Genomic DNA, 12,483 nt, shown 5'->3' with positions numbered 1-12,483 from the left:
CAACGTTCCTGGGAATCGAATGTAACCGAATACGGTGTTATTTTAAAATATTCAGTTACGGGATGGCATTTTCACAGAGGTTGTGCAAAATAATATCGTTTTCACACCCAGAGCCAATGTTCCTGCCAAACATCAGACAGTTCAGAGCCATCGGGGAGGCGGTGCTCAGGGGCAGACTCTGAAACCAACCCCGTTAGGCATTGGCCGCTAGAGGCTCACAGGGGAGCCGGGCTGCTTCAAAGATGCAGGAAGAAAATGGGAATTGGGGCCAACAGGTGGCGTGCTGGTTAAGATGCTGATCTCCCGGGAACCAGCAGTTAGCGTAATGGCTATGTCGCTGGACTCCCACGTAGTTGACTGCGGTTCGTGTCCCGGACCCGGTGGCTTAAAACTCACGCCGGGCGCGTGTGCGTGCGTGCCCAAGATCCCGAGAGGAGAATGGAGAAGAAGGGATTGCGGCGTGACCATCCCCCCTGGGGGGTGATTTCTCGCTTTCTGTCTCTATGTCTCTCTCTGTCTGTCTGGCGAGTGCACGCGCCCTATAGCAAAAACCTCTCCAAAAAAAAAAGATAAAAAAAAAAAAAAAGAAAGATGCTGATCTCCCACATGGCTGACCGGGTTCAAGTCCTGGACCCAGCAGCTTGAAAATCATGCTGAGTCTATGTGGGTATGTGCCCAAAATCCTGAGAGGAGAATGGAAGAGAAAGGATTACAGCATGGTCATCCTCTCAGGGAGTGATTTATCACTTTCCCTCTCTCTGTATTTCTCTGTCTCTCTCTGGTGAGTGCATATACCCTGTGACAAAAATCCTAAAAACACACACACAAAAAAAGAGAGAGAGAGAGAGAAAGGAAAAAAAGAGAATGGGGGGGACAGTGGGGTGGGGGAAAACAGCAGACGGTGTGGTGGCTGGGGCACTGGACTCCCACATGGCCAACTACAGTTCTAATCTTAGACCTGGTGGCTTGCTTTCTCACTTTACTTTCTCTCTCTCGCTCTCTCTCTGGTGAGTCCATGTGCCCTATAGTAAATTTAGAAATAATAAAAAAAAATTAAATAGATAATTCTTTTTAAAAAAAGAAAAACTAATTTTAAAAATAATAATAAAATGGGAATCCCTATGCGGGAAAGCCTGGATGGGGGGCGAGGAGCACTAACAGGGTCTCCTTACCCAGGAGATCCGCTGCCTTGAGGAGCAAGGAGCAAAACAGGAAGAGTGTCAGCCCCTGTGACAAGTGGGCAAGTGAGGGCCGTCCTCATCACAGACTGCCCCTGAGGTAACCAACACGGCCCTGCGATGTCACCACTGGGCACATTCAAAATGTCTTCAGATTTCTTCTTTGGAAAATTCCTCCAGAAACCGTTTAGGAGCCCAAACGCTACTATCGCCCTTAAGGAACTTCACACTTGGCAACTGTTCAAATAAAAGCCACCACAAGTGAGGAAGGTCTGCCCTCATTACAGACGCTTCCAAGCACGTCCTCACTGCAGGCTGGGAAGGAGAACCTCCACTGCGAAGTCACTGCAGCGACTCCAGAACACATCAGACACCTCACTACGGAACCTCTCCAAGGACAAAGCACCTACAGGGAACACATTCCAGTAATACTCTTAACTCGGTCAGGAACAAAGAGAAAAAGGACATACGTAAATGTTTCACGTGAACAAAATTCTTGTTGCAAATCCTCATCTTTAAACAAATACATCTAAATAAATACTGCCTATTACCACAACCCTGCGATACCAGGAATGGAAGACTGGGGGCGCAGGACCTAATGGTTTTATTGAAATTCAAACTTGGAAGTCTAAGAAGCCACGGTTCAAATTCTTTCCACTTACTACGTGTGTGACCTGGGTGGTCTAACTTCCACGTTCTTGTCTATAAAATGGAGATATTAATGACATCCATGGAAGTCTCTGGAAATACAAAAGGAGGTTCTACAAGTCCAAAAAGCACATTACTGTGGTGTTTATGACACAACACTTCCCTCATAAATACAGTTGTTATAATTAGTATTTTACACTTGGCTAATAAAAAGCCCTGCATGTGCTAGGAGCAGACAATAAAAATCTCACCGCCCGAGTCTCATCGGGGCTTGCCAGTCGGCATGGAGAATTTGCAAACTCTCCCGGTGTCCAAACGTGCAGGGGGTTAGAGTGAACGAGGTCAGGACCCGTGGCCAGCGGCGCACAGACAGTGCTAATGGCCAGATGGCACTGCTAAGGGTTTGATCTAACCCAAACTGGCTGAGAGGTGACAAGCTTGGGCTCTGGCCCTGTGTTTGTAGGCAGGAGTTTCCTACAAGTATCAAGCTCACAGCCCAAAGAGAATAAAAAAGAATCCCAAAGTCAAAATGCAGAAAGGAGTACAGAGGCCCTAGCCTGAAATCTCTTTTTAGACTTTTACTATAGGGTGCATGTGCTCGCTGGAGTGACAGAAAGCAAGAAATCACCCCTCAAGGGGGAGGGCCATGCCTGAATCCCTTCTCCTCCATTCTCTAGGGATTTGGGGCACATGCACATATGTGCCTGGTGTGGGTTTCAAGCCGCCAGCTTGAGCTATGGTCAACCACATGGGAGTCCAGCAGCTTACCCACTATGCCACTGCTGGCCCCTTATTTATGTATTTCTTCTATGACCAGAGACAGAAACAGAGAGACAGCACCCTTAACAGGCTCTGGACGCTGGGATCCCTCTCCACTTCAGCTGGCCCAGATCTTGGGCATGTGCATGCCTGGTGCAACTGGGGAGATCACTGGACACGAGCCTGGAACCCCCCACGTCCTAGCCCAGCATCGTTCACTGCTGCACCGCCATCCTGCCCAACCACAGCCGCCTTGCAGAGCTCCGAGCCAGTGCTCTATCCACCAGCATGCATCTTCCCTTTAAACTGGCCCTTCCTCTACCCAGATCCCTCCTCGACCCTCCGAATTATTAGAGTTAGTTCAAATGAAGGTGACTCTGAGGCATGAAGGGGAAATCACACCTGAGGTGAGAAGAAAGGCCTGCTTGTTGGGCTCCAGGGGACCACAGAAGCAATGCTCACCCTACGATCTCCCCTATGCTGCTCCCCACGTCACAGGTGTGACTGAACATCAGCTGGGCTCATGCTGTTGGGACGAAGGGACCAGCCAAGGCCAGGGAGCGGGCAACCCGGGGCCGTGGGCACCCTCTGAGCACGGTGTTTCAGGAACTGCCCCTGGAATTCAAACCACGCTCTCAAGCACTTGTTAAAATGCAGTCCTGGGACCAGCAGTTAGCATAATGGCTATGTGGCTGGATTCCCATGTAGTCAACCGCGGTTCGAGTCCTGGACCCAGTGGCTTAAACTCACTCCGGTGCGTGTGCACGTGTGCCCAAGGTCCCAAGAGGAGAATGGAGGAGAAGAGACTGCGGTGTGGTCATCCCCCTGGGGGGTGATTTCTCACTTTCTGTCTCTTGTCTTTCTGGCAAGTACACGTGCCCTATAGCAAAAAAACTCTCCAAAAAAAGGTAAAAAAACAAAAACAAAAACAAAAACAAAAACCCAAAATGCAGTCCTGCTCTTCTGCACTAAGAAGTACTTAGAGAAAGGCTGAAAATCTACTCTACTAGCAAGCAGGGCCGATCAGCAGAGCCGGGGGTCCTCTGTCCCAAAGGCCCAGAGATGTCAGTCCTTGGAGCTGAGGCACCTCCTTCGTCTCCTCCAGGGAAGAAAGTGACTTCTCTGTTTGTGCTAAAACAAAAACCCCTCCAAAAAAAAAAGATAAAAAAAAAAAAAAAGAAAGATGCTGATCTCCCACATGGCTGACCGGGTTCAAGTCCTGGACCCAGCAGCTTGAAAATCATGCTGAGTCTATGTGGGTATGTGCCCAAAATCCTGAGAGGAGAATGGAAGAGAAAGGATTACAGCATGGTCATCCTCTCAGGGAGTGATTTATCACTTTCCCTCTCTCTGTATTTCTCTGTCTCTCTCTGGTGAGTGCATATACCCTGTGACAAAAATCCTAAAAACACACACACAAAAAAAGAGAGAGAGAGAGAGAAAGGAAAAAAAGAGAATGGGGGGGACAGTGGGGTGGGGGAAAACAGCAGACGGTGTGGTGGCTGGGGCACTGGACTCCCACATGGCCAACTACAGTTCTAATCTTAGACCTGGTGGCTTGCTTTCTCACTTTACTTTCTCTCTCTCTCTCTCTCTCTGGTGAGTCCATGTGCCCTATAGTAAATTTAGAAATAATAAAAAAAAATTAAATAGATAATTCTTTTTAAAAAAAGAAAAACTAATTTTAAAAATAATAATAAAATGGGAATCCCTATGCGGGAAAGCCTGGATGGGGGGCGAGGAGCACTAACAGGGTCTCCTTACCCAGGAGATCCGCTGCCTTGAGGAGCAAGGAGCAAAACAGGAAGAGTGTCAGCCCCTGTGACAAGTGGGCAAGTGAGGGCCGTCCTCATCACAGACTGCCCCTGAGGTAACCAACACGGCCCTGCGATGTCACCACTGGGCACATTCAAAATGTCTTCAGATTTCTTCTTTGGAAAATTCCTCCAGAAACCGTTTAGGAGCCCAAACGCTACTATCGCCCTTAAGGAACTTCACACTTGGCAACTGTTCAAATAAAAGCCACCACAAGTGAGGAAGGTCTGCCCTCATTACAGACGCTTCCAAGCACGTCCTCACTGCAGGCTGGGAAGGAGAACCTCCACTGCGAAGTCACTGCAGCGACTCCAGAACACATCAGACACCTCACTACGGAACCTCTCCAAGGACAAAGCACCTACAGGGAACACATTCCAGTAATACTCTTAACTCGGTCAGGAACAAAGAGAAAAAGGACATACGTAAATGTTTCACGTGAACAAAATTCTTGTTGCAAATCCTCATCTTTAAACAAATACATCTAAATAAATACTGCCTATTACCACAACCCTGCGATACCAGGAATGGAAGACTGGGGGCGCAGGACCTAATGGTTTTATTGAAATTCAAACTTGGAAGTCTAAGAAGCCACGGTTCAAATTCTTTCCACTTACTACGTGTGTGACCTGGGTGGTCTAACTTCCACGTTCTTGTCTATAAAATGGAGATATTAATGACATCCATGGAAGTCTCTGGAAATACAAAAGGAGGTTCTACAAGTCCAAAAAGCACATTACTGTGGTGTTTATGACACAACACTTCCCTCATAAATACAGTTGTTATAATTAGTATTTTACACTTGGCTAATAAAAAGCCCTGCATGTGCTAGGAGCAGACAATAAAAATCTCACCGCCCGAGTCTCATCGGGGCTTGCCAGTCGGCATGGAGAATTTGCAAACTCTCCCGGTGTCCAAACGTGCAGGGGGTTAGAGTGAACGAGGTCAGGACCCGTGGCCAGCGGCGCACAGACAGTGCTAATGGCCAGATGGCACTGCTAAGGGTTTGATCTAACCCAAACTGGCTGAGAGGTGACAAGCTTGGGCTCTGGCCCTGTGTTTGTAGGCAGGAGTTTCCTACAAGTATCAAGCTCACAGCCCAAAGAGAATAAAAAAGAATCCCAAAGTCAAAATGCAGAAAGGAGTACAGAGGCCCTAGCCTGAAATCTCTTTTTAGACTTTTACTATAGGGTGCATGTGCTCGCTGGAGTGACAGAAAGCAAGAAATCACCCCTCAAGGGGGAGGGCCATGCCTGAATCCCTTCTCCTCCATTCTCTAGGGATTTGGGGCACATGCACATATGTGCCTGGTGTGGGTTTCAAGCCGCCAGCTTGAGCTATGGTCAACCACATGGGAGTCCAGCAGCTTACCCACTATGCCACTGCTGGCCCCTTATTTATGTATTTCTTCTATGACCAGAGACAGAAACAGAGAGACAGCACCCTTAACAGGCTCTGGACGCTGGGATCCCTCTCCACTTCAGCTGGCCCAGATCTTGGGCATGTGCATGCCTGGTGCAACTGGGGAGATCACTGGACACGAGCCTGGAACCCCCCACGTCCTAGCCCAGCATCGTTCACTGCTGCACCGCCATCCTGCCCAACCACAGCCGCCTTGCAGAGCTCCGAGCCAGTGCTCTATCCACCAGCATGCATCTTCCCTTTAAACTGGCCCTTCCTCTACCCAGATCCCTCCTCGACCCTCCGAATTATTAGAGTTAGTTCAAATGAAGGTGACTCTGAGGCATGAAGGGGAAATCACACCTGAGGTGAGAAGAAAGGCCTGCTTGTTGGGCTCCAGGGGACCACAGAAGCAATGCTCACCCTACGATCTCCCCTATGCTGCTCCCCACGTCACAGGTGTGACTGAACATCAGCTGGGCTCATGCTGTTGGGACGAAGGGACCAGCCAAGGCCAGGGAGCGGGCAACCCGGGGCCGTGGGCACCCTCTGAGCACGGTGTTTCAGGAACTGCCCCTGGAATTCAAACCACGCTCTCAAGCACTTGTTAAAATGCAGTCCTGGGACCAGCAGTTAGCATAATGGCTATGTGGCTGGATTCCCATGTAGTCAACCGCGGTTCGAGTCCTGGACCCAGTGGCTTAAACTCACTCCGGTGCGTGTGCACGTGTGCCCAAGGTCCCAAGAGGAGAATGGAGGAGAAGAGACTGCGGTGTGGTCATCCCCCTGGGGGGTGATTTCTCACTTTCTGTCTCTTGTCTTTCTGGCAAGTACACGTGCCCTATAGCAAAAAAACTCTCCAAAAAAAGGTAAAAAAACAAAAACAAAAACAAAAACAAAAACCCAAAATGCAGTCCTGCTCTTCTGCACTAAGAAGTACTTAGAGAAAGGCTGAAAATCTACTCTACTAGCAAGCAGGGCCGATCAGCAGAGCCGGGGGTCCTCTGTCCCAAAGGCCCAGAGATGTCAGTCCTTGGAGCTGAGGCACCTCCTTCGTCTCCTCCAGGGAAGAAAGTGACTTCTCTGTTTGTGACAAAAGCCCAGCTCCTAAGCCAGTGAGGGCACTCAGGAAAGCTAATTAATACCCAAGACTTAATTCCCTGACCTACAAATCTTCTCTCCCTCAGCTCGGTGTGAAGACATGAGAGGGACGCCGGCTTGCATCTGCAGGACGCCCCAGAGCTTTCTAAGGGTATCTCACGCTCTCTCCATTCATTCCCACGGCAACGATTGTGTCTGGAACTGTATTATTTCCCCTGTCAATCCTCTCTTAGCACTGGGTCAGCCAAGAACCACAACACGATATCAACATTCTAGTGCAAAACAGGAAACCTAGCAATTTGTCAATAAAGGAGAGTCGGCCGACCCGGGCTGCTATTTAATCCCGCTGAGATAAAGACGGCAATTCTTACAGGAACTTTTCTTCTTGGAAACCTGATCTTTCTCCTCCTGACTCAAGGGCCTGGTTGAGAGACGAGTAAAGGTAAAGGGCAGAGAAGGGAGAAGGCCTTCTACTGCAGCCTCAGACTAGGACACAGGCGGTCGAAGCCCTGTCACACGGGGCCAGCACGGGGTGTAGTAGGTACGGCATGTGGATGACCATGATTCAAGTCCCAGACTCAGCGGCTTGAAACTCACACCCAGCGTGTGTGCGTGTGTGCCCAAAATCTGGAGAGCAGAATGGAGGAGAAGGGATGGCGGCGTGGCCATCCCCGCTGGGGGTGATTTCTCACTTTCTGTCTCTCTGTCTCTGTCTGTCTCTCTGGTGAGTGCACACACCCTATAGCAAAAATCTCTCAAAAAAAAAAAAAACAAAACAAACAAACAAACAAAAAACCTTTGTCGAGGTTCTCAGGCTTGCCCCACCAACTGTTCTCTAAAACACCCATGGTGGCTCTCCTATCCCTTTTCTTTCAAAAATATAAAATGAACACCTACAACGTTGTAGGCACTAGTAAACTTGTTGAGAAAAAAAAAAAAAAAAGACTTCTCCTTTGTGGGGTTAAAGTTTCGTGGCAAGGAAATGAATTAAAGCCACACGTAAGCACTGCAGCAGAGGTCGGTCTGCTCAGTGAGCAGCAGAGGTCAGCCAGAGAACGAGGGCCCTGCTGGGACACACCACCTGCCTACCGCCCAGAACAGCGTCGCCTCCTAACGTGTGCCAGACGGGGATTAGGCACACGCTGGGCCTCCCCAGCTGCACCACAGCCACACCACCCATCAGTGAGGGCCCAGGGCAGGGAGGAGGGTGTAATTACCCACCACACACCAGCTCTCGAGGCGGGTGAAAGCATGCTGTCTTCCAGCTGTTTGTGTATCATTAGAAAAGGAATTAAGATGTCATTAGGAAGAAATTAAATAATGCGTATGTTGTCGTGACAACAGAGATGCAGGCTGCCAGATCCTGCTCTGAGCAGAGATGGCCCACACGCCGCCCCTTTCCGGAGAGACAAGGAAGAAGACTGCCTTACCAGCGTTCTTCCCCTTGTAGAAAATCTTCATGTCCATCAGGCCTGTGAGCTGGCTCGCCAGAACGTCCATCTGGGACCCGGTGTACTTGGAAGCTCGGAAGATGCTGAGCTGGGACCAATCGTCCCAGTAGATTTCATTCTGAAAAGAACACCATGGCCAGTTAGCCCAGGTCCCCGGGGCTTTATTCCAGACTCTGCAAGGATGAGGCTCCCCCGGGCAGGACAACTAACAGTCATTGGCTGAATCACTGGTCTGCTCGGGATTCACTTAAACCCAAGAGTCAATGATTTTGTTTAAATCGCATCAACTGTCCACACTGAAGGAGCTACTGCAGAGTAACTCCGTCTGATAAACACTCAGACACAACCATAGCCCGAACCCCTTAGTTTGCAACCTGTTTTCCAGTGCCAGGAAGAACCACCTTGTTCTCTGGAGTCAAACAGCAGTGAAGGGTGGCAGAGGTGTGCAGAGCTTATGCAAGGTCACCAGGATAAAGCAGGCACACCACACAGCACAGGAGGACGCGGATCCTAAATCCAGCCACACACACTGAAGGACAAACCGGGAACGCTTGTGGGAAGTACCTAACGTTTAATCTTATGAAAGGTGAACAGTATTAGAAGCTATTAGATCTCCTAGGACCAGCAGATGGCACAGTGGTTCCATTGCTGGACTCCCCCACATGATCAACTGTGGTTCGAGTCTGGACCTGGTGGCTTGAAAATCACAGTGAGTATGTGTGTGTGTATGCTCAAGATCCGAGGAGGAGAATGGAGAAAGGATTGTGGTATGGCCATCCCCCTGGGGGTTGATTTTTCACTTTTGCTCTGTCTGTCTCTGTCTCTCTAGGAAGTGTATGCACCCTGTGGCAAAAACCACTTAAAAAAAAAAAAAGAAAAAGAAGAAGAAGCTATGGGACCAGCAGTTAGCATAATGGCTATGTCGCTGGACTCCCATGTAGTCGACCGCAGTTTGAGTCCTGGACCCAGTGGCTTAAACTCACACTGGGCGTGTGTGCGTTCATGCCCAAGATCCCGAGAAGAGAATGGAGGAGAAGGGAAATCCCCCCTGGGGGGTGATTTCTCGCTTTCTGTCTCTATCATTCTCTGTCTTCCTGGCGAGCGCACATGCCCTATAGCAAGAACCTCTTCCAAAAAAAAAAAAAGAAGCTATTAGACCCGGCACTTTGGTTGGCATTCCTCCATATGGGCCAACCTAAATGATCTCAGTACAGACAGGAGCCCATCTGCTGGAAGTGATGCGGCACCTCTGTGAGACCCAGGGCCGGCAGCTCCCACCCTCAGTGTGCTCCTTACTCACGCGAGCACGCTGCCGAGGGGCACCCGTGGAGACCCACCTTGAAGACGGCAATGGCATAGGGGTGTGGGAGGTTGTCCAGGATGACCGAGCGCTGCTGGCCACTGAAGGTGATCCGCTCGATGCAGTCCAGGTAAGCATCTGTCCAGTAGATCCAGTGGTCGTCCACGGAGATGCCATTGGGCCATTTCACGTCCTCAGACACCAGGCGATAGGTGGCAGAACCGTCCATGTTGCTTCGATAAATCCCAGGCTTCAGGTCACCCCAGTCGGTCCAGAACATCACCCTGGTCAAAACAAGGACAGAGCACATGGCCCACCACACCTAGAGATGGGAACTCATGCACTACTCCAAATAGGGAAGAAACCCTCTCGAACAATCAGGCTGGCCATGACAGCACATGACATCAGCCTGTAATCACAGTATCTGACACCACTTCGTTCCTCGGCCCAGAGATTCCTCTACTGGAACGTGTCTATGGATAGCAGCAAATTATGAAGATGAAATACAAAGATAATGGACAAAGAAACGTACATATATGTCAATTGGCCTAGATATTCACCAACAGGGGATGCAATACATCGTGGTGCACATGCTGGAGGGTGCGGTCAGACCTATAGCTCTGAATGTGCTCACGCAAACTGCTTTCAAAAAGAAGTACGCCGTAGCCATAATGATTGCCCTTGGGGTGTGTGTGTGTGTGTGTGTGTGTGTGTGTGTGTTCAGGACAACTTCTGCATGGGGTGAAAACAACTGTGAATGACACACAAACCATCAATGGCTGTTACCCCCAGGAAGTATAGAGTGAAGGTTTAAGAATGAGAACACAGTAGGCCAGCAGGTTAAGATCCTGGACTCCCACATGGCGACTGCAGTTCAAGTCCTAGACCCGGTGCCTTGAAACTCACACTGACTGTATGTGTGCATGCCCAAGATCCCAGGAGGAGAATGAAGGAGAAGGGATTACAGCGTGGCCATCCTCTCTGGAGAGTGATTTTTCACTTTCCCTCTCACTGTTTCTGAATCTCCGGTGAGCACTCACACCCTAGAGCAAAATCTCTGTTTAAAAAAAAAAAGAATGAAAATGGAAGAAACAAATATGTTTCATTTCATAAACTTGTTTCTTTTTTAATATTTTAAACAAGCAGGTAAATTTGTGAATTATCTTTAAGAATTATTTTATTTAACTTTATTTATTGATTGATTGATTTTAATTTGACCATAGAAGGACAGAGTAAGGAAAGAGAAAGAGAGAGAGAAAAAGTGAGAAAGTAAGCCTCCAAGTCTGGGACTCAAACCGCAGTCAGCCATGTGAGAGTCCACGCCCTTAACCACCACTGCACCTGCTGGCCCCGTGAATTGTCTCTTAATTCTCAATCATAAACGCTAGGACAGAGGAAAGACCAGGAAGGCTAATGCAGAACTTTCCTTAGCGATGCTTCCATCAGTTAATGAGCTATGAAAAGCACCGCGGCACTCCTCAAGTGCATATTCATTGCGAATAGGAGGCGTGGGCGCAGCCAAGATGGGAGGAATTAAACGTTTGCATCAGGCATGAAACACAAGATCAAGAATCCCTGCAACACCCAAGCAGGCCTGCCTCTGCCTGCAGGGACTCCCGCTACCTTTTCCAGAGGTAAGGCAATGTAAGACATCTGGTCACCTACGGAGCTTCGTGGTGCTGCTAATGAAAAGCGAACGGAGTTACCTGACAAAAGTGACTAATTGACGGTTTCAAAAATCTCAGTTAGTAGATGATTTCAACCGTAATTATGAGAAACAGTCTGTGTCCAGTGGTCTGCATTTTCATAAGGTGGAACTGCCGCAGCATCTGATGCAATGCGGATTCCCTTTGGGGCACACTTACCCTTCTTGGGGCACCAGGACCAGAGCCCGAGGCCGATCGAGCACAGAGGAATTGACAATGGTGAGGCGGAAGTCACCGTCTGGATTAGCCACCTGACAAAAAGAGGAGGCAAGGCAGAGATGCATCTGAGTGCCTTAAAGACACACCTCACAAAGTCTCCTACTCGGCCGGTGCCTGCCCACAAACACGTCCCTGATGGCCCTTCGGAGTCCGTGCAGGTGCTGACGCAGGGCCCGGGCAGCTGTACCCTACAGGAACGGAGTGTACCTGTGCCCCTCAAGACCATGCTTTGGCAATTCAGAGACCATCATGACCCTGTGCTGCCTTGGGCATACTGAGCTGCAGAAGTCACTAGGCCACTAGGCTGCGGATAAGTGAAGTGGCAATTAATGACAATGACGATGACACTGTCTGTCGCCGTGACTGTGTCTAACCAAGTAACACTAGGCCATCATTACAACATCACGGTAATGCCACAGCTTTGTGGTGCTTCTTGCCCCTCTGCAAGATGGAAACTTCCAGACCCCTTAACGAGATCTCTGCGATCACGTGGGAGCCTTGTGGCAGGGAATGATCATTCTGAGTACCCCCCTGGACTCCCTTCCCCAGAGGCTCGGCTGATAAAGTCACTGGAAATTCTTGGGAAATTTCCAGGGTAATCCGACTCACAGCTCCTACCTGGGTGTCAAATCTGGCTCAAAGCCCAGGTGCCCCACCTGCTGGCTTAATGACGAGCAGCCCGGGAGCACACCCACCTCGATCTTCTTAAAGCCAGCATCCACCCAGTAAAGTAACTGGCTGAGGGGCTCGAAAGCCAGTGCTTCCACTGTCTCCAGGCCGGAACTGATGATCACCTCTTGCCCCGTGCTCCCGTTCAAACACAGGCGCTGCAGAGAGGGAAAGAACAGGGGGTGCTGTGACATCTCAGAAAACCTTCTTCCAAGTCGGGCGGGCATGGTCGCCCA

At 49.5% G+C, this 12,483-nt stretch overlaps 1 protein-coding gene across 3 annotated transcripts in view; it reads right to left on the bottom strand.

The window, feature by feature from the left end:
* Nucleotides 1–12,483, bottom strand: part of SORL1 (sortilin related receptor 1) — a 226,472-nt gene that overhangs the window by 76,040 nt on the left and 137,949 nt on the right. For all 3 annotated transcript variants that reach the window (XM_006148800.3, XM_027771985.1, XM_027771986.1), the window contains exons 18-21: nt 12,274–12,405; nt 11,519–11,610; nt 9,691–9,937; nt 8,333–8,471 (exon numbers count right to left, since the gene is read on the bottom strand). In XM_006148800.3, the coding sequence (XP_006148862.1) occupies nt 8,333–8,471; nt 9,691–9,937; nt 11,519–11,610; nt 12,274–12,405 (610 nt within the window). The remainder of the gene's footprint in view (nt 1–8,332; nt 8,472–9,690; nt 9,938–11,518; nt 11,611–12,273; nt 12,406–12,483) is intronic.

Source organism: Tupaia chinensis, unplaced genomic scaffold (genome assembly GCF_000334495.1).
Source record: "Tupaia chinensis unplaced genomic scaffold, TupChi_1.0 Scaffold000247_1, whole genome shotgun sequence".
Taxonomy (NCBI): Eukaryota; Metazoa; Chordata; class Mammalia; order Scandentia; family Tupaiidae; genus Tupaia; species Tupaia belangeri.
Note: the sequence above shows the minus strand (reverse complement) of the source record. Positions and strands in the feature narration are given on the sequence as shown.